We start from the raw sequence: 22,529 nt of genomic DNA on the forward strand, positions 1-22,529 counted from the left end.
GCATCTGCAGTTCCTACTATCTCTGCAGCGAATTAAACTCCAGATTTACATCCGCTATCCTAGTTGATCATTAAAATTTATGATTGAGCAGAATAATGTTTGGCACATTAACCCATTAAAATCACTAATGGAAGTTCAGGTATGTCCCTTTTAACAACCAGTTATCAGATATTTTTAATGTTTTCAGGAATCTGTTGAATCTTATGTGCCTGTGAACCATACTTTAACTGACTGTTCTACACTGTGGCATCAGGTAATTTATGAATCTGAAGGTCGAACTGGTGGGGAAAGGTGAAATGAGATGCTCATTACACATGATACTCGTAAGGCTTACAGGTAAAGTTTATCCCTTATTGATCCATGTAGTTTGGAACTTTTTTTGTCAATGGACAAGGTCTGAAGAATTGTAATTATCATCTAAATCAATAAATTGTTGAATATGTAGACAAAGCATTAAAAATTAATGAGATGCATTATTCATAACAAATTTAAATTGAAGATGTCGAACAGAAGTGCTGCTGTGAGAGGCCTATATTCAGCAAATCTATTGCAGTCTTTACATTTGAAACTAAGTTTACTCAGGACCTAAGGGACATTGTATTATATTTGAATGGAGTTTAAGGGTCTGGTACAATGCACCTTTTCCATGCTGTAAAATCTCTCCAGGTCTATATATTATGGGAAAAGGCAATCCTGGTCGTCGTGTCACCAGCACTCAAAATGATCTATGAGATGAACTGCATGAAGGAAGCTCTTCACTGTTTCAAGAACTGTGCATTAAGTTTTGAGGCCAAAGTGCATCTGCTGATAAAGCTTTCAAACTTCTCATTTATTAACTTGGGTTTCAAACAAAATGTGTAATTATGAGGCTTTTATTGGTTGAATCATTGCAGTGGTTGATTGACAACATGGCATCTGGAGAACTTCCTGGAGTAATGAAGGAAATGGTTACTCTGATCTTCTGGACTGTAAAGGTTTTTCACATAATTTGATCTCTCTGCTACAGGTTAAATGTTTCAGTGGGAAAGGAAGGGTCATGCATAAATATGTGCTATTAAAAAATTGTGTTTAGAACTATCTGAAGCAAACCAGTTTAACCTGGTATGAAGTTCCCTTTCTTGGTCCTTTGCCTTGACAATTAAATGATGGTAAACAAAAATGACTACTGTCAAGTTTCCATCATCTGGTAAGTCAGTGGTCTGGAAGTATTGTTCATGGAGTCACAGCATGCAACATTTCTGCTTCCTGGGCATGTCACCAGTTCTTGAGTAGAATCGCAAGACTGTTTCTCTGCATCTTCTGAAATTATTGAGGCCAAACTTCTTTGCTTTGATTTCCTCCATAATTGACCATGCTTCCTCAGAAATCCAAGATCATCTTTGAAATGTGGGTTAAAAAGAATGTAGAGCAAGGGATTGAAGCATCCTGGCAATGGAAGAATCACTAGGAGTATTGACTTGATTACTTCTGGACTAATAACTGTGAGATTCAACAAGGAAGAAAATGACAGGAAAGCCACAGGGCAATACAGAATACAATTAGTGAATAGTAGCCAGGCAACATGTTTAACCATTGAGCAGTCCCAAAGGCTGTGTAGGTCTCCCTTTTCCAAACGGCAGTAAAGCATTGTGTAGGTTATTGTCATTACAAGGAAGCAAAGAGAATTCAGCAAAACTAAAGCGACAAGAAAGCCTAAAGTTGATGGTTCCCCGAAGGGTAAAGGAAAACAAAGCGGAGAAATCCCGTAATCTCCAATGTTGAACAGTGGAAGCATTGCTATTACGGATGCCAGAATCGCACAGAAGGTAGCTGCTATCTTGACACTAGCCAGAGATTTTCCGTGTTTTATATCACATTTTGCAAATAGACTGCGTTCAACTGCTGCAACTGTAAGTAAGAAAATGGACATCTCTGAAGCAAAAACAGACAGAAAACCTGCAGCTTGACAGCCAACTCCATTTTCCCACCATGCTCCATATTTTGCAAATCTGCCTAATGTCCACAGATCCACAATTGCCAAAATGCCACTATAACCCCCCATCAGAGCATTCACGAGTGACATGAGGCCTATTAAAAGTTTTGGTGGGGCAATAAATGCCGGCGATCCAAAAACTGTTGTGGCGACTAAACCATTACAGACAAGAGAGAGCAAAACAATGCTCCACACGCCAAGGCGTATCATCCAACTACCAAACAGGTGATCACATGGCTTGAAGGGTCCTGCAATTAAAAAGAACATAATTAATTCATATTAACATGTTATTATTTCCACACCTGACTGTGAAAATCAATTTGATGGGGATTATTTTGACTTGGTGCGATAAGGTAAAGCTGACGATATTGAAATTACCAGACTGTTTAAACACTCACCTAATTGAAATCAATGAAAATAATATTTGGGAAACTACCCATTTTACATTCAGGCACAAAACCAAAACTACCTGAAATGAAATTTAGTTGCAAATTATCTCTAAAGGAAAATTCATTCCGGAAATTATAAATGTTCAACATTTTAATTATCATACAAGTCAATTTTGTATTTGAATAGAATCAATACAAAATATGAAACATTTTTTAAAAGCCATGAATCATTTTTACTTTATCAAAATGCTTTGCAACCTGGGGTATACCAAGTCAGATTAGAATGTAAAGTGTTTTTATACATTCATCAATGCATATAACACTGAAACAGGCCATTTGGTTCATCATGTCCATGCTGGCCAACAAAGATCCGACCTCATTAATCCCATTTTCTAGTTTTTGGCCATATCCCTGGAGGCTATGGCTACACAATTAAATATCTAAACACTGTTTGAACATTATGAGAGTTTCTTACTCAGAGGTCCAGACTCCCACCACACTGTGGATGGAAAAGAAATCTCCTTTTAGCCTTCTACCTTGTATTTATTCATTAAATAAAACATCAGCTGGTATTTATAATATGACTTCCCTGAATAACGTCCCAAAAGGCATTTCACAGGTGTATTATTAAGTAAATTAGACACTGAGTACCTAAGGAGAGATTATAGCCATAAGACTGGTCAAAGAGTTGTAAGGAGCATCTTAAGAAAGAAAGAGGTACAGAGTCAGAGGGTTTAGGAAGGGGATGTCAAAGCTTGGTGCCCAGGCACCTGAAGTCATAGCCATCAACTATGAAGCAATTAAAACCAGAGAACCAGATATTTCAGGGTTATTGGGCTAGTAAAAATTACAGGAATAGAGAGGAGTGAGGCCACACAGGAATTTAAAACAGTCAGCCAACACAGAGCAATGGTGGAAAGTATTTCTTACAGGAAAGGACATAGGCAGCGGAGTTTTGGATGACCTTGCGTTCACTGATGATGCAATAAGGGGTGTCAGGCAGGAATATCTTAGTCAAGTTAACGGTAACAAGGAATTAAGGTGAGGCAAAGGCAAAGAAAGGCGATGTTAGGAAGATGGGAATAAGGAATCTTACTGAATATATGGTTGCAAGTTCATCTCAGGGCCTATTTAAAACTGAGGTGGTTGAACAGACTGAAACAAAAAAATAGATCTGCTGAGTTTTTCCAGCAATTTCTGTCAGCTTCTGTGGAGAGAAAATGGAGTTAACATTTCAGATCCAGTGACCTTTCTTCAGAGCATTCTGAGGAAGGGTCACCCAACACGAGACGGAACTCTGATTTTTTTTTTCACAGATGCTGCCAGACCTGCTGAGCTTTTTTTTTAGCAACTTCTGTTTTTGTTCCTGATTTACAGCATCCACAGTTCTTTTGGTTTTTATTAAGATATGAAGTTGTTAGTTAGGGAACAATGTTTGGAGTGGGGCAGGAAACAATAGCTTCAGTCTTCACAACATTTAATCAGGAGAAAAATTTCTGCTCATCCAGTAGCAAATGACAGACAAGCAACCTGATAATTTAGAAACAGTGAAGTGATGGCGGTGAGGTCAAGCTGGGCATTGTCTATACACATGTGAAAATTAACTCTGTAGTTTGAGATTATATCATGGTGGCAGTATGTGAATGAGAAATAGGAGGGCTGAAGATAGGTCTTGGTGGATACCAGAAATAATGAGGCAGGAAGAGATGCCATTGCAAGTGGCATTTTGGCTGTGATAAGAAATATAAGGATAGCCCCAGGCAAGTGCCATCTCATCCAACTGAACAACAGTGGAGAAGTGTTCTGAGGAAGGGTTACCAGACCCAAAACATTAACTCTGTTTTTTTCCTTCACAGATGCTGCCAAACCTGCTGAGCTTTTCCAGCAACTTTGTTTCTGTTCCTGATTTACAGCATCCGCAGTTCTTTCGGTTTTTAACAATGGAGAAGTATTGGACAAGGATGGTATTTGACAAAACAGATTGATCACTCTCTGTGTGAAGAATTTCCTTCACCTTGAATTGTTTAAGGGATATGGCATTGCTGGCTAGGCCAGCATTTATTGCCCATCTCTGATTGCCCTTGAGAAGGCAGTGGTGAGCTGCCTTCTTGAACTGCTGCAGCTCAGTCTCAGACTGCTATTAAGAGGAGAGTTCCAGGATTTTGACTCAGTAACAATGAAGGAATGGCAATATGTTTCCAAGTCAGGGTGGTGAGCTGTCTGGAGGGGATCTTGCAGGTGGTGGTGTTGTCATGTGACCGCTTCCTTGTCATTCAAGATATTAAAGGTTACAGGTGTGGAAACTGCAGCAGGAGAGAGGCTCTGGTGAGTTGCCCCAGTGCATCCTGTAGATGGTGTACACTGCTGTCACTGACCATTGGTGGTGAAGGAAGTGAGTAGTGAAGATGGTGGATGGGACACCAGCCAAGTGGGCTGCTTTGCCCTCGATGCTGTGGAGCTTTTTATGCAGCTGCACCAATCCAGGCAAGTGGACAGCATTCCATCACTATCCTGACTTGTGCCTTGTAGATGGTAGCTGGGCATGATGGAGCTTTGACACAGGTTTCCTAGCCTCTGATTTATAATTATTAGTGAACATTCCCACTTCTGACCTTTTGATGGAGAGAAACATAGAAACATAAAAGATAGGAGGAGGCCATTCAGCCCTTCGAGCCTGCTCTGCCATTCATCATGATTATGGCTGATCGTCCAAGTCCATACCCTAATCCTACTTTCTCCCCATAACATTTGATCCCATTCACCCCAAGTGCTATATCTAGCTGCCACTTGAATACACTCAATGTTTTGGCATCAACTTAATGTGGTAATGAATTCCATAGGTTCACCACTCTCTCGGGGTGAAGAAATGTCTCCTCATCTCCGTCCTAAATGATCTACCCTGAATCGTCAGACTGTGACCCTTGGTTCTGGACACACCCACCATCGGGAACATCCTCCCCGCATCTACCCTGTCCAGTCCTGTTAGAATTTTATAAGCCTCTATAGGATGCCCCCTCATTCGTCTGAACTCCAGTGAAAATAATCCCAACCTAGTCAATCTCTCCTCATACATCAGTCCTGTCATTCCCAGAATCAGCCTGGTAAACCTTCACTACACTCTCTCGAGAACAAGAGCATCCTTCCTCAGAAAAAGAGACCAAAACTACACACAGTATTCTGGGTGTGGCCTCACCAAGGCCCTGTATAACTGCAACAACACATCCCTGCTCCTGTACTCAAAACCTCTCACAATGGAAGTCAACATAACATTTGCCTCCTTTACTGCCTGCTGCACCTGCATGCTTACCTTCAGCAACTGATGCACAAGGACACCCAAGTCCCACTGCACACTCCCCTCTCCCAATTTACATCCATTCAAGTAGTAATCTCCTTCTTGTTCTTGCTTCTAAAGTGAATAACCTTATATTTATCCAAATTATACTGCATCTGGCATTGATTTGTCCACTCACCCAAACTGCTCAGATCAGGATCTCTGCATCCTCATCACAGTTCACCCTCCCACCCAACTTGGTATAATCTGCAAACTTTGAGATGTTACACTTTGTTCCCTCATCCAAATCATTTATATTGTGAATAGCTGGGGTCCCAGCACTAATCCCTATGACACCCCACCAATTACTGCCTGCCAATTTGAAAAGGACCCACCAATTCCTACTATTTGTTTCCTCTCTAACAACCAGTTTTCTATCCATCTCAATACACCTCCTGCAATCCCATGCAGTTTAATCTTGCACAATAATCTCTTATTTAGGATTTTGTCAAACGCTTTCTGAAAGTCCAAATATACCACATGACTGGCTCCACCTTATCAACTCTACTAGTTACATTTTCATAGAATTCCAACAGAATTGTCAAGCATGATTTCCCCTTCAAAATCCATGCTGACTCTGTCCAATCCTGCCACTGCTTTCTAAATGCTCCGCTATAGAGTCCTTGATAATGGATTCGAGAATTTTCCCCATTACCGATGTTAGGCTTACTGGTCTATAATTCCCTGTTTTCTCTCTACCCTCCTTTTTGAATATTGGAGTGACATTAGACAGCCTCCAATCTGCAGGGCTGTTCCAGAGTCTATATAATCCTGGAAGATGACCACCAATGCATCCACTATTTCTAGAGCCACTTCCTTAAGTACACTGGGATATAGATTATCAGGCCCTGGGGATTTATCCACCTTCAGTCCCATCAATGTTCCCAGCACCATTTCTCTACTAATATTGATATCCCACAATTCTTTGTTCTTGCTAAATCTTGCATTCTCCAACATTTCTGGTATCTGATTTGGGTCCTCTTTTGTGAAGACAGAACCAAAGTATGCATTCAGTTGCTCAGCCATTTCTTTGTACCCTATTATACATTCCTCCATTTCTATCTGTAGGGAACCTACATTTGTCTTCACCCGTCTCTTTCTCTTGACATACCTATAGAAACTCTTAGTGTCAGTCTTTATGTTCTCTGCAAGCTTACTTTCCTACTGTATTTTCCCCTTCTTAATCAATCCCTCGGTACTTCTTTATTGAATTCTAAACTGCTGCCAATCCTGAGACATATTATTTCTCTTGGCCAATCTATATGCTTCTTCCTTGGATCAGATACTATCCATAATTTTCTTTGTAAGCCATGGATTGGCCCTCTTACCTATTTTGCTTTAGTGCGAGACAGGAATAAACAGTTGTTGCAGTTCCCCCATATGTTCCTTGAATGTTTGCCATTGCCTATCCACTGTCATCCCTTTAAGTAACTCTCCCTAATCTATCAAGGCCAACTCACACTTCATATCTTCATAGTTTCCTTTATTAAGGTTCAGCACTCTAGTCTCTGAATCAATTAGCTCCTTCTCCACCTTGATAAAAAAATTCCATCATGTTATGGTCACTCATCCCCAAGGGGTCTCGCACAGCTAGATTGGCAATGATTCCCTTCTCATTACACAGTACCCAGTCTAAGATGGCCTGCTCTCTAGTTGGTTCCTCCACATATTGGTCAAGAAAACTATCCGTATACACTCCAGGAATTCCTCCTCTACGGCATTGTGGCTAATTTGATTTGCTGAATCTATGTGCAGATTAAAATCACCCATGATCACCAATATTACCTTATCAGATTCATCTCTACTTTCCTGTTTAATGCCATTCCCAACATCATCACTGTAGTTTGGGGATCTATATATAACACCCACTAATGTTTTTTGCCCCTTTTGGTATTTCGCAACTCTACCCACGCAGACTCCACATTGTCAGAGCTAATATCCTTTCTCATTATTGTGTTAATATCTCTTTAACCAGCAATGCCACTCCACCACGTTTTCCTTTTTGCCTGTTCTTCCTAAATACTGAATACCCGGGTCTTTGATAAAGCAGCTGAGGTCACTGAGCCAAGGCCCGTACCCAAGGAAATCCTGCAGCGATGTCCCAGGACTGAGATAAATGACCTCTGACAACCACAACCATCCTTCTTTGTGCTAGAACTAACTCCAGTTATTAGAGGGGGTTTCCCCCACGTTGCTATTGACTCCAGTTCTGCCAGGTATCCTTGATACAATGCGCCAACTGCAATCACCTTCCCCTCACCTCTGTAGTTCAGCTCTTTAGTTTACACTTGCGTTGTAATGAGGTCAAGAATTGAGCGGCCGTAGCGAAACACAAACTGAGTGTCAATGAGCGGGTTATTGCTGAGTTGGTAGCACTGAAAAGCTCATTCCATCACTTTGCTGATCGAGAATAGACAGATAGGGCAATAAACAGTCCGGTGGATTTGTCTAGTGTTTAGTTTTCAGGACAAATCTGGGGTGGTTAACATTGGTTCTAAATCTGCCAATTATTAATTTGAAGATTTTGATATTAAATGTATTGGTACAAGTGAACCCTTGCTCAACTTTTAGTCTCTAAACTCTGATGCTGAGTTTCATATCATTGTTGTGGTTGGAATCACTTAGCCAAACACAGGCTGGGGATTAAACCTAGTTATTTCTGGTCTTTGGGATCAGCTGCTTGTAGAATCATTATGGAGGCCAAGACCTGAGGTTTCTTTTTCAAAAAACAGAACATGATTACAAAATTATTATTTAATGCTTTCAATTTACCTGGAGATGGAGCACATTGGATAGAATGATGGACCTTAGGAACTTCTTCAAAGTCTGTTAGCAAATCGTCAGGGTCCTGATCATCTGCATATTACATATAATTTAGTAGTCATCATGCTTAATATAAATTTTGTCCTGCATGCACAAACATTCTGTTGCTGGCCTTCTTTCACAAACAGGCAATGCATCTGAACCATATAAATAACTTCATGCATCATTCTTACATTAAGTTAGGTTTTGCCCAGCAGTGTCTACAACTATACATTGCTATTGTAATTGCCATCATGTTTTCTAGAGGGTGCATCATCAGAAATGAGAAGGTCTTGTGGCATAGTGGGTAGTGTCCCTACCTCCAAACTAGAAGCTCTTCATTCCAAGTCCCACTGCAGGACTTCATGTCAAGGAAGATGCATTCATAATATCATTCTAGCGTACTCCACTGGCAGGCAGTAATGAGTGGAAGAGATTCCTGGGCAGCCATGTGATGGAAAGAAATTCAAGTCTCTATCTTCATGATCCATTGCTTATTGGCAATAGCGTTCAGCAACTTGGATCCCTTGAAAGGACTGGTTGGCTCAGTTGACTGGGTAACTGTGGATGAGACTGGTGCCATCAGCACAGGGCTCAAATACCATTCAAGCTGGGATAGATTTGGGACCTGTCTCCTTCCCCTGCCTATGGTGGAGGCTGTGATATGGTGGGTTGGGTCTGCCATTCGGCAGAGGACACAATTAAGAAAATGATAAATCGGTAAGATTACTTGTCTCAATACTTCGTACATTTTATTAATTCATTCGTGGGATGTGGGTATCACTGGCCAGGCCTGCATTTATTGCCCATCCATAATTACCCAGAGGGCAGTTAGGTATCTGTGGGACTGGAGTCACATGCAAGCCAGACCACGTGAGGATGGCAGTTTTCTTCCCTAAAGGACATTAGTGAACCAGATGGGTTTTTTCCAATAATTGACAATGGTTTTTCATGTTCGCCATTAGAATCCTAATTCCAGATTTTAAAAATTGAATTCAAATTCCACCATCTGCCCTGGCAGGATTTGAACACGGGTCATCAGAACATTACTGGATTAATAGTCTAGTGACAATACCATAAAGCCATTGCCATCCCCCAGACCTTAGAATATAATGGGGTCTGTGATACAGCAGTGGTGTCACTACCTCTCAAATAGGAGAGTGGGATTCAAGTCTTGCATGATATCATATCCAAATAGGCTGAATACAAATACTTGTAGTGAAATAACATGATATCAATCATCAAGTGCTCAGAGATAAATGGAAATTTAGAGCAATATGCTTTCCGTTTTCCTGTAAGAATAGTTATAATAGATTTTGGAGCTGAATTTCAGAGGTTTAGCTCATTCAACAGTGGGTAGAATAAATGATGACCATTTCCCTATTACCTTGCCCAGAGAGCATTCCAGCATCCTGTTTGTGAGCTTCCTCCTCACTGCTGTTCTCAACTTTCTCCCACTGATTTGTGAGTTTGTAGGAATTTTCACAAGATCCATATGCACAGCATTGGTAAGCATAGGGCATTTCTAACACCCTGTAAATTTAAAGATTAAACCAATAGAACATTAAAAATACAGGAACGACAATTTCTAAAAGAAATACAACAGATGTCTTGTTTTATTTAATGTGAAATTATTATACTGTGGGGTGTTATTACACATTCAAATAAAAGGAAAGTACTGCATCTGTTTGAGATCAGTCAAAATAACAAAGTGCTGAAAAGACTCAGCAGGCTTGGCAGAAACAGAAGGTAGATTCTTTTAGGGGTCTGAGCAATGTGAGCTAAGGAGGGATGAGTTAGAACCAGGTGAGAAGTCTGGTCCATCTCAATGGCAGGAGCAATCTGCTTCACTTTTTAGGCTTTTCACAAGTGGCATGTGAGTTTCTCACAAGGCAGCAGTGAGTTGCCTATTAAGGGGGGATTATTGTTTGTTAAATGCCTTGTTGACAGCATAACTTGTCTCATTAATATTCACTCAGAGATAGTAAGAACTGCTGATGCTGGAGTCAGAGATAACGCAGTGTGGAGCTGGAGGAACACAGCAGGCCAGGCAGCAGCATTTTTCTGAAGAAGGCTCCTGACCAGAAAAGTCAACCTTCCTGTACTTCTGATGTTGCCTGGCCTGCTGTGTTCCTCCAGCTCCACACTGCGTAATCTCATTAATATTAATACATTAATACATATTAACATTATTAACAATATTAACATTAATATTCACCTTTCTTCCTTACCAAAGTCTCCAAACCAGCTAGACGTCAAGAAAACTAGTCATGAAAACCAGAGCAGGTACTTAGTAGACAAAGTTCAATGTGGTGGGTTTCTACATGGGGAGGATGGGAGGAGATGGGCTGTGGGGGGTTAAAGGGGACATGAAGGCTTTGGGAGATGCCCGGTGATCAGGCAGGGCCTGGTACTGTTGGTATACAGCACGATCTTCATTCCCTGCCATTACTTTGTTCTCTGGAACCTTAACCCTACTAACTGGAAAATGCTAGAATGGTTATGTTAGGCAGGGTAGAAGTCAGTCTGGACGCTAGGACATTGTAGCAACAAATACATGACGCAACTGTATGCAAAGCGTAACTTCATTTAACATGCAATTATTTTGCCCATTTGCTAGGCTGCATTGTGAGGGTGTTTAGTGGTCAGATAGTGGGTAAAAGTGATTTGCACCAAGCCATTGGTGCTCACAAACTGAATTTCTGCATTAAAATAATGTGGAAGTGAGCAGCAATTACATTACAAATTGCCAGAGCTGACTGAAGGGGAACCACTGTTCACTGAACTTGCAGGAATCCTGTCTGAGCCACACAACATCACTTCTGCATCTGCCATGAAAGTGTTACAATGGTCCGTACTGACTGCATTGAGGAGATAGGCATTTGATGTCAGTCTGGGTTAGGAAGGGTGTCAAAACACATCCAGCACACCTTTCCCTATGACACTGGGGATTCACATAGGCATGGCACCTTCAAGTTGCTGCATGTGCTGAGCTGCAGATGGATGGATGATAGTAACATGTCCCTCATTATGTAGGTAAAGCCTATCTAACTGTGTGAAGAACTGTGCTCAGCTCTCATCTGCAGGGTATGCCATGCTCTGAGACCTTAGAATCTCTTTTGCTCCTTTTGTTCCCATTTTAGGTTCTTTCCACTGAGAGTGATGGGTGGTAGGATGTTGGTTGCTGTGGCTAATTCCCTAAGAAGGTGAAGACTGATACGGGTGGACTAGGGCAATGGCAAACCCTGGAGGAGCAGCAGCAGCAGGATACCACAGAGGTTAAGGGGCACAATGCTTAGGGAGAGGTCACTGTTGCAGGGCCCCCTAAGGATGCACACGAGGCTCAGAGTTTACCAGCAATGACTCCAGTTCCTGGGCATGAGCGAGATGTAGCACGTACAGAGGTTTTGTTTGTCCTGGGACACTGTGACAGAAGAGTGCCGGATGCTGGATCAGGACCTGAGGCTGCAGGAGTGGGAGGACAACATCTCCCAGTTGCTGTGCAGATCACCGCAGTGGGGAACTTGTGTGTGACTGGCTCCTTCTGGGAGTAACCTGTATGGGATCTCTTTGTCATGCACCCACAAATACATCCAGGCAGTGAGCAATACCACCTGTGCAAGGTCACACCAGTTTATTTAATTTCCCCTGAGACAAGGTTAGTGCTGCAGCCCAAGCTGTATGATTCAGGAACATAGCTGGCTTTCCCCAAGTACAGGGTGCCATTGACTGTGCGTACATGGCAATGAGAGGAACAGATCACAATGCTGCAGAACATCAGAAAGTGGTTTCATTTGATTTCTGGAAGTGTGTGCCCACTGCCGTGACTTCTACATTCTGGCACATTTTCACGTGTCTGGTGCGTTTAAGGGTCCAGGGTCCTTACAAGGTTGCTTACTGGGGGACAAGGAATACCGACAGTGACCATAGCTCATGACAGCATTGAAGAACCCTCTGACAGATGCTCAGTGCAGGTTTAACTTTACCCATACTGCAGCCAAGGCTATGGTTGAACAGACAAAGGGGTTGTTGAACATGTGGCTCCACTGCTTAGACCATTCTGGGAGGGGGGAGCTCCAGTGTAGGCTGGACAGAGTGTGTCACATCATCCTGGTGTGCAATGCCCCGCACAATTGAAGTCGGCAACAGGACAATGTGCTGGATGTTGAGGAGCTGGAAGAACAGGAGCAGTCCTGCCCTTCTGACGGGACTGAGAAGAAGAAAGCTGAGTTTGATCATGACAGAGCACTGTTGTATTGGGCACCGCAAGCCAGACAGAACCTGATTAACACTTGGTTCTGGCAGATTAGAATTAGGAGTAGCACACAGTTGTGGGCTGTAAAATATTCAGATCACAGAATGCCCTAAAATCTGTCTTGTATTATCATGGTGAACTTCAGCCTATTTTGGTTTCATTTGAATTTCCTTTAGCTGTCTGTGATTAAAAGCTCATGTTTGGATTTGTCCCATTTGGATTTTGCCTGTATGTGACATTCTCCTATAAGACAACAACAAACTGTGCGTAAACAGGTGGGCATTGGGATCAGGCTAGCGCTGACTTGGAGTATTCAGACAGATAATAGTTTTGGACAGGTACAGTGTGTGGTGTGGTGCCTAAGTTGTGACTAGGGTAAGAGTATGGGGTTGTATGTGTGATGGAGTGCCAGCTGTGTGGAGATTGGCTTTGAGGCTGCTGTGCCAATATGCTGCTGGTGAGGGGCAACACTGGACTGCCAATGCTTGTCCAGGTGCACTGTATCTGTTCAAAGATGGCATGTGCACAAAGGATGCCAGTGTTTTGGTGGATGCCCACTGAGTGGCAATGAGTTCTGGGAATGATGTGGTAAGATGGAGTCAGAATCAAACATGAGAGACACCAAAGGAGTGGGGTTGGTAATTAATGCGACAAGTTTGGTAAGATACAGCAAAATAACTCATTAGGTCTTGCAGAAACACACCCTACAAAAATCTTGATGCAACTCAGACTGAGCCAAAAATATGTAAGATTCAATCCTGAAGAGTCATATTGGACTCGAAACGTTAACTCCATTTCGGTTCCTCAGATGTTATCAGCTCTGTTGAGTCTCACCAGCACTTTCTCTTATTACAAATGGTTCTCTTTATATCTCACATATTAGTCCAATAAAGCCTACCAGCTGGTCAATTTTGGAATGAGTCATAATCTGTCAGTTACTTTATTAATGAATTTCTCATGGTAAAGACTAAAGCACAAACAAGGTGTTTATATTACCTCAAGTTCCGGAGGCTTTCTATAGGTAACAAATCCTGGAGAGCTTGATTGCCAGTTATTTTGAGATGTGTTAATCCACTTAGTCCAGATACAGGAAGAGATGACAGAAGATTGAAGGTCAGGTCACTGTATGGAATGATTATTTGTATATGAATGAATAATAAACTACTTATTAAATTTTGGGAGTAACATTTAGTTTGATATAATTCTAGAGTTTACTATACTTGACATAGTTGAGGAAATAAAAATGCAAAGGAAATGTCAAGTAGCCTGAAACTATCAGCAATAAAATCTGTATTGGTATTACTGTGTGAGTGATTCTTCACATAGTCTGGCCAAGGGTAGAGGGCAAGGGTAAATGTTATGTTTCCAAAGTTTAACATTGCGTACAGCTGTATGAGCTTCCTTTAAATTGGTTCTTTTTCTTTCAGTTTCTGGAAACCTGCCAACTGAAATGATTTACAGAACTTACCCAATTAATTCTGGAGACCGACGGACAACTTATAGACTTGGGGTGGGAGGGAATACGGCCAGCTGCATTGAGCTCACCGTATCCTCTGGAAACAGTCTGGATGCAGCTACAAGAGTGGATGGGTGACAAAGGCAACTTGTTTAAAACGCTAGTCTCAGTGGGTGGGAGTTTGTCCAGTTGCAAGAAAACCTGAACTTTAGCCTTTAACCTTCAGACTTCCTGTGTTTCATTTCCTGTGCTTATCCATGCCAAGATAGACCATCTCCCATTACTTCCCACCCCCACTACATGGCCACCAATCCATGGCACCCAATTCAATCTCATTGGCTTTTATTATACCTACGCCAACCTAGCTTACGCCCCCATCTTTGTCTTTACACCTTCCATACCAACACCTCCAATATCCAAGGTGGACAGCCCTCAGGATCCATGCTGAGATGAAATTAAGTTGCAATAATCTACTGCAAACTTCACTATATACTGATAATCAATTCTAATTGATAACATTAAAATCTCTGCAAATACTTTATAAAAACAAGCACTTATAATCATTGCCCCATGTCAAAGACAGCAAATGTCACCAGCATCTTTTGTAGCTGTCAATCAAACTATGATAGGTTTTAGAAGCAGCAAGGCAGCACCAATCCTTACATCACAGGCAGTGAAATTGCCAGCAATGCCTTTTTTCTAACTACAGGCGGGATTCTTACCCCCAAATTTAAAGGGCTTGGGATTTAAATGACTTTACACATTAATGTCAACTGTTAACAATTATAAAGGGGTAGCTGACCTCTTCAGAAGGGCACCTTCTCTTCCAAAGACCCTGCTGGGTTTAGACATTTCCTCAAAAGTCTAAAGCCCATGAGTCATATCTTAGAAATCTTGAGGAAAACGGTTTCTGTTTGAAGGCAGATGCACTTGCCCCTGAGCAGGTGCACCCTTGAACTGTAAGGGACAAAGTATGTACTGCTTCTGTTTCCCCAGCTTCATGCCATACCCACTCCCAGTCAAGAAGCCTAACCCTATTGCAGGGCAGCATGGTGGCACAGTGGTTAGCACTACTGTGTCACAGCGCCAGGGTCCTGGATTTGATCCCACCCTTGGGTGACAGTCTGTGTAGCGTTTGCACATTCTCCTTGTGTCTGCGTGAGTTTCCTCCAGGTACTCCGATTTCGTCCCATAGTCCAAAGACGTGCAGGTTAGACGGATTAGCCATGCTAAATTTCCCACAATGTGCAGGGAAGCACAGGCTAGGTGGATTAGTCATGGGAAATGAAGGGTTACAGGAAGAACGGTGGTAGGGGGAATTATTTTCAGAGGGTTGGAGTAGACTCGACGGGCTGACTGGCACTGTAGGGATTCTATGAAGAATGATGGGTGCTGGGTTCTGGGACAAAACTTCCAGCAGTGGAGATCTGGCACCATTTTGGCCGATGCACAATACAATTCTCTCTTGGCCTTGGCTTTAGGTGGGTCTGTGACGAACCCTTTCCAAGTACAAAAATCTTTGCTCAATAGGAGGTGATAATGGAAATTCTGGTGTGAACTGCCCGGGAATTTCAAGCCATGGTTGAAAAATCGTTCAGCGAAGTAGTTGAATTTCTGAATCACTCTCTGGCGAACAAGGCTTTCTGCCAAAATTAAGGACTCATAAAATTCTTCCTTGTAAACCTGCTGGGGTCTGTAGAAAATCTGATTTGAGAATAAAGACAGCGGGAGTCAGTTCCTGGGTCATGGCTTCGGAATTTAAAGTTTTCTTTTAAAGTGATGTTAAAGGCTCAGGAGACTATTATAAAAGGGATTCAAAGTCCACCATATTGAAACCATAGCTGAAAAGAAATTAAAAACCACCATGTCATGCTAAAATTTGATCAAATTTTAGGTGTGATGAATTTAAAAAATAGGGTCATAGTTTAATGAAAATGTAACAATCCCATTGGTTGAAAACCATCTCATTTACAATACTAAATTAGTGAAGGACAAAAGTATATTCATTGTGCATCTTAAAATTGCTCCAAATTATGTATTGTTCATAAAATATATAGACCTTAGAGACTTACAGTTTGATTAAAGATGGTGAAGAAATAAATGATTCTTGATGTATAAATTCAATTTTGTTCCAACCAAGGTCACTATGTAGGGATAGATACATGAAAATTATTAATAAGGCACTGCTATCTGAATGAAATTTACACAGACATCCCGCATAAATTTAGAGTGAGCTCAGTATGGAGATTATTGGTACAATTTCCAATTTGTTTTATACTGGAGACAAATTATACCACACTGCACTTTCATTGGGAAATTAATACACCCCCGTTTCACACACAAGAAAATTTCCCATTGGCGTCAATTTGACTTCTGAAGACATACCAGACTGCAAAGTGTTAACTGTTTCTCTCTCCACACATGTTGTCAGACCTGCTGAGTTTCTCTAGCCTTCTGTATGTTTGTTTCAGATTGCCAGCTTCCTCAGTATTTTGCTTTTAAGCCTAAGGTTGTGGATTCAAGGTCTACTCTACAGTTTCAACATATGAACTGATTCTTCAGTACTGTTAGACTGCTGCAGTGTCGTGGTTGATATCTTTCAAAGAAAACATTAGACTAAAACTCTGTCTGTCTGTTCTGATGGTTCACAAGGACATCAAAGATTCCAGTTTGGTTCTGGCAACAGGTGTTAATAGACAATAAAGTGGTTGAACTGGCTACCGTTCATTTGTAGGAAGATAGCCCTACCACCCCATAGCAAACCTCCACCTCTAGCCCATCCTGTCTCTGGGACAATGGTCCTGGGGTGGGATGAGGCTGAGGTACTGACATGCCAGTTGCTGGCTAAAAATCCTGTTGTTATGATCCCTGCAGGTGTTATTGTTGGACAAGATCGCAGGTAGAAATTTGGCTCGTTACATTATATTTTGTTTTGTTTTTATTTAATGAAGCATTCTTTCACTGAAAGACAAGCACACATTGTTGCAGATTTGATTTTAATAATAAAAGAGAAGTTTATTATGCAAAAGAAAGGAAGATAGATTAAAGCTGTTTACTTAGAATCTGAAAGATTCTGAAACACATGGTAAAATACAATCCCATCTATTCCAACACCATCACTTCACCGTACTCAAACACCAGACAGAATCCCCTTGTCAATCATAACTTTTGGTTTGACATAACTGTTTCTTTCAATTCCCTATCTTGACAGTTTGACAGCCTCTTCTCTGATTATTCTGACAGCTGAGCTTAAAGTTTCTTAGCTTCAAAGATGCCCTCTAAGGTTCTGACCAAACACTTCTGGTCTGGAACATTCAAATCTAAACCCTTATATTGAAGTAACCTATTTCTTAATGGTTCTGAAAGATCTCCTTTCTTTAGGAGGAACTGGCTCATATATCCAACTTTAACCAGGATTTCTGCAAACTGAAAATAAAAGCTTTTCAAGCTATGTGCTTTTCCCCAGCATCAAGTTAAAAAAATGAATTCTTCATTCTTCTAAATTGAAAGCAAACTAATGCTTTATAATACTTACCCTGTCTTATCATAAAATTCTCCCAATGCCAGCACCTTACATGACACAATGCCTGTCCCAATTATGGTCTAAAAATCCTCCCTCTGGTTAGAACAATGCTAGAAGTATTTGTCTCTCTTTCTTGTTGCATTGGCTGCTTTAGTAACTGGCAACATTGTCCAATGCCACTGTAGCCTTTTTGGATTAGTGTGACCAGAACTGTGTAATCGTCCAAATTCTCAGTATTTAAGAGAAAGGTGGAGGATAAAATAAGGGGAAGAAAGTGGTTTTCCTTTATGTTAAAAAAAAGTTATTTTGATCTTGATAAGTACTGACAACTCTTTGCATACACAGTTAACTGATATTCCACGATGAGAGTCAGCAAGTCATCTAAGTGACATAGCTCGCAAATGAGAGCAATCCTATTATTAGACAATGTCCACTCTTGTAAATTTTCAAGTAGGGGACACATAATGGGGATCAAAGTCCATCAAATCTCCAATACAAGATTATAATCTGATGCCCCTAAAGATCACTGGCTGATAATTATTTCAAAAAGCATGATGTTCACAAGTTGCAGCTGACTAAAGCTCAGGTTTTGAAAAAATAAGAGATCTGGCCTGGTCCACCAGCAGTAGTGAAAAAGCGAGTGGAAAATTGACTAACTGATCAGTGATACTACTACCCCACCCATCTAACAACTATCTGCCTTTCCACTGAGCCCTGGCAAACGCTTCTTACTGTTGGCACTCTAAGATGGTCTAAAATCAGAAACATATTGATGGTAAGCTATAACACTACAGGCAGATGGAAAATAATGTTCGTGCTTTTACTGCTACCAACACTCCCATTTCTGCCAACAAACAATTGTGACTATTGCCAGCTACATAACTCATTCTTGACAGTAATAGGTGGGGTTGTCTCCTGTACATATATTGTTTCAGGACATAGTTTATGTTAACACACACACAAAGCCATTAAAATTAAATGTTGAAAATCTGATTTTTAATTGATGTGGTTTTATTTTATAATGTATATAGTTAAAATGAAAATACAACAAGGAACAATTTAATACACTTGGGTATGTTAGCTATGTATTTTTATTGCTTGATAGGCTTTCCTGCACATGAATAAATTTGTATAGAGCAGTTTTCCATTGGATAGCTTTTGTTAGAAAATCTTGAATGTCTTAATTATTGTACCAAATGAAATGGATTGTTTTAGCTGAATTACCTGGTTAGAAAAATATTCTGAACACAATTGTTTTATTATTTTACCCATATGGTACAGTGGAATGTCTCATCCAGACAAGTATAAATCTGGAGGAAGTTCCAAATATTTAATTTCCATCTGCTCACTAATGGAATATATTTACAACTTTTTTATTAATTACTCTTCCAGCTATAAGAAATATTCACAGGATTGCAAGCTTTTGGTGAAACACTGTTTCTGGCAGGGTCTCACAAAGCAACAATGAACCCTTGCATGTTTTTTGCATTAACCTCACGACTATTTAATTGGAAATAGAACAATTTTAAATAGAATGTCTCTGTAAACAGCTTTTTCTTCTCTGAGATCACCCACCCTTGTTACTTTTTCTTAACTAAGGTTCTTCTTAATGATCTTGCTAGTTATAGAGGGCATTGACTACGATTGTTGATCTTGTGTCTCACCAAAGGGCAGTACGTGAGAGTGGAACAATCTGATGTGACCTTTCCTTTTCTACCCAATGCTTCCACATGCAGGGAGAACAGAGATTCAGATTTCAGCTCAGATTGTGATGTAAGATTGGAATAAAGAAATATGGATTTGAAGTCAGTATTTCTCAGTTCAATGCCACCTTTTGTATTTTGCTGCATTGTTGTATTTTTATATATCTCAAAGCAAAGCAGAAATGACACTAGTTTGTAAGAGTGCAACAGGTTTTGTTTTACTAGAGTTTTGGAGTATCTCTGCAATTAGAAAATATCTGCATTCATGCACACCGCAGTCTACCTCCAACAACTTCTGTTTCCTTCACTCTGATTTCACACCCAGGCTTAACCAATCAAACATAATGCTCAAAGATCAGTTACCAGACTTTCCTCATGAAAGACAGAACAATGGGGCGACATGGTGGCTCGCACTGCTGCCTCACAGCACCAGGGACCTGGGTTTGATTCCAGCCTCGGGTGACTGTCTGTGTGGAGTTTGCACATTCTCCCCGTGTCTGCATGGGTTTCCTCCAGGTGCTCCGGTTTCCTCCCACAGTCAAAAGCTGTGCAGGCTAGGTGGATTGGCCACGCTAAATTGCCCGTAGTGTTCAGGGATGTGTAGATTAGGTGGGTTATAGGGGAATGGGGGGGATGCTGTCAGTGTGGGTGTGGATTTGTTGGGCCGAAGGGCCTGTTTCCACACTGTAGGGATTCTATGATTATGATTCTATGATGAATTGAATGCCACACTACTGTGATCCTTTTAAGGAAGTAAACTTTAGCTTTTTATTTTCTCATTGCATCTAATACGTCAGTTACACCCACCCCGTTTCTCGGCGAATACAGTGAGGGTAGTGCTGTGCAAGTCTTGCATTTGCATAGGTTTCCTGTAAGACCATGCTTTGGCCTTGCACTGTGCTCCCAACGGAAAGCAACAAACTGAAGAAGCAAGAAGTGTGAAAATCAAAACTAAGCATAGGGTTATGAAATTACAAAACTATTAAGTATTTCAGATAACGACAATTACTGAATGACCTTTCAAGACAGCCATAAATTTGATTTGGTTTATTTATTGTTATGTGTACCTCAGTACAATGAAAACTTTGTTCATGAGCAGTACAGGCAGATCATAGTAAGCAAGGAAATGAAACACATGATGACCCAGTCACATCATAAAAAAACATTTTTGATTAAAAAAGACTGCTATTCTTTCCCTCAGTAACTGACATTTCTAAGTTTAAAATAATATTTTAAACAAAAATTGTATAGGACACAATAACATGATTTTACACAACACTATAATCTCCATTTGTTTTGCAGTACTTTCATTTTGCTTCCAAGTTCTAGTCTGAATAGCTAAGAGTTTTCATTTCTGAGATGCTACTTGAAGGGAGCTTACCTATCCCTGTGCAGTCCATATAAAGTTTCGCAGCAAGGAACCTTGCTATATTTGAAGGGTGTGTCCTTTTATCATTGATGGATTTCAACTTTATTATTTTTAAAACGCAGAATTTGAAACAGACTGCTGTACACTTTGGCATGTAGCATAGTGGACTAAAGTGTTTGGCTTACCAGTTTGAAATACTGAAATTGAAACTCAATAGTTTCCCTCCCACAGTAAATTGCCATGTCTAAAAAGAGAAATTCCTTGTTTCTAAAAAAAGGAAAACATTTAAAAGTTGATACATTTTTCCAAAAACATTGCGCTGTACAATTCTTTTTAAAATGATCTTGATCATTTTCTAAATGATCTAAAATTTAAGTGATCACAATCTAAGCGATCTGAAAATGCGGGCTAAATCTTTATTGGGCTGATGAGGCAAGATCAGAGCTGGTCGTGCAGACAATTTGGAGTCCAAGAGTGATCTGCTGGTTTATTGGCACATTCTTGCCTGCGGGCTATTTTGGGAGAGGTTGGTTCTGGTGATGATGATGATGGCTAACCATCCGTAACCAGTGGGTAAACAGTTAAGCCACTTCCACAGAATCTCAACAGTGTGGAAACAGGCTATTTGGCCCAACAAGTCCACACCGACTCTCTGAAGAGCAACTCACCCAGACTCACCACCTCCCCACCACCCAAACTCACCCACACACCCCTCCCTCCACCACTCTATTGCTGTAACTCTGCATTTCCCATGGCTAATCCACCTAACCTACACATCCCTGGACACTACGGGCAATTTAGCATGGTAAATCCATCTAACATGCACATCTTCAGACTGTGGAAGGAAAAGGCCCATTAACAACATTCCACTGATAGTTGATATCCTGATTTGGGCCGGGGAGAGCTTGATGGTATTATTGCTAGACTTTAATCCAGATATCCAGGCAATGTTCTGGGGACCCATGTTTGATTGCCGTCATGGCAGATGGTGGAATTAGAGTTCAATAAAAATCTGGAATTGAGAGAGCCATTTCTGGGGGAAAACCCATCTGGTTCACTAATGCCTTTTAAAGGAACTGCTTCCTTACCTTGTCTGGTGTACATGTGACTGCAATGGGAATTGCTGGGTAATTGGGATGGGCCATAAATGCTGGCCTAACCTGTGATGCACACATTCAACAAATGAATTAAAAAAAAAACTGTATTTTTCTAGTTGGCATACAGGTGTCCTGCTGAAACCTGGCTGACAGAAAGAGACACCAAACTGATGCCGAATACAAAATTTCATCTCCTCCTTCCCATCCCCAAGGTGCAGCCACCAGAACCGCAGCCCATCCTCCACAATAACAGCCCAGTATCTCCAGCCTCTTTACTTTTATAAAGTCTGAAATCTCACCACAGTGCACCTCTATGTTGAAGTACCCTCTTTTTCTCCTACATGCATTGGCAGCTTCAGCTTCTGTGCCTACCTGTCGTCCTTGGCTGAAAATGAATATGCCAGCTGGCCACTAATAGGCAACTTCCTGGTAAACCACGCTATCTTAAAGTGCCAACACGATGATGGGTCAGAATACCAAAATGCTCCAGTTGTCAGTGAGCTGATGCAAAAATTCACTCTGTTCCTCTCTATACATTTTTAGCTGACTGGTATGAGATGTTAATGTAGGCATTAACTAAATGCTGTTTCAGTGATGGTTTCTTTTAAAACTCTTTCATAAGGTGTGGGTTC

At 40.9% G+C, this 22,529-nt stretch overlaps 1 protein-coding gene across 2 annotated transcripts in view; it reads right to left on the reverse strand.

Moving 5' to 3' along the window:
- Positions 1-6: 6 nt before the first annotated feature.
- Positions 7-22,529, reverse strand: part of LOC109917095 (leucine-rich repeat-containing G-protein coupled receptor 5) — a 136,478-nt gene continuing 113,955 nt past the window's right edge. For both annotated transcript variants that reach the window (XM_048607741.1, XM_048607740.1), the window contains 5 exons: positions 16,278-16,349; positions 13,746-13,871; positions 9,882-10,027; positions 8,465-8,548; positions 7-2,220 (listed from right to left, as the gene is read on the reverse strand). In XM_048607741.1, the coding sequence (XP_048463698.1) occupies positions 1,169-2,220; positions 8,465-8,548; positions 9,882-10,027; positions 13,746-13,871; positions 16,278-16,349 (1,480 nt within the window). In that variant the 3' untranslated portion in view covers positions 7-1,168. The remainder of the gene's footprint in view (positions 2,221-8,464; positions 8,549-9,881; positions 10,028-13,745; positions 13,872-16,277; positions 16,350-22,529) is intronic.

The sequence above is a fragment of the Rhincodon typus genome, chromosome 18, assembly GCF_021869965.1.
Source record: "Rhincodon typus isolate 14 chromosome 18, sRhiTyp1.1, whole genome shotgun sequence".
Classification (NCBI taxonomy): Eukaryota; Metazoa; Chordata; class Chondrichthyes; order Orectolobiformes; family Rhincodontidae; genus Rhincodon; species Rhincodon typus.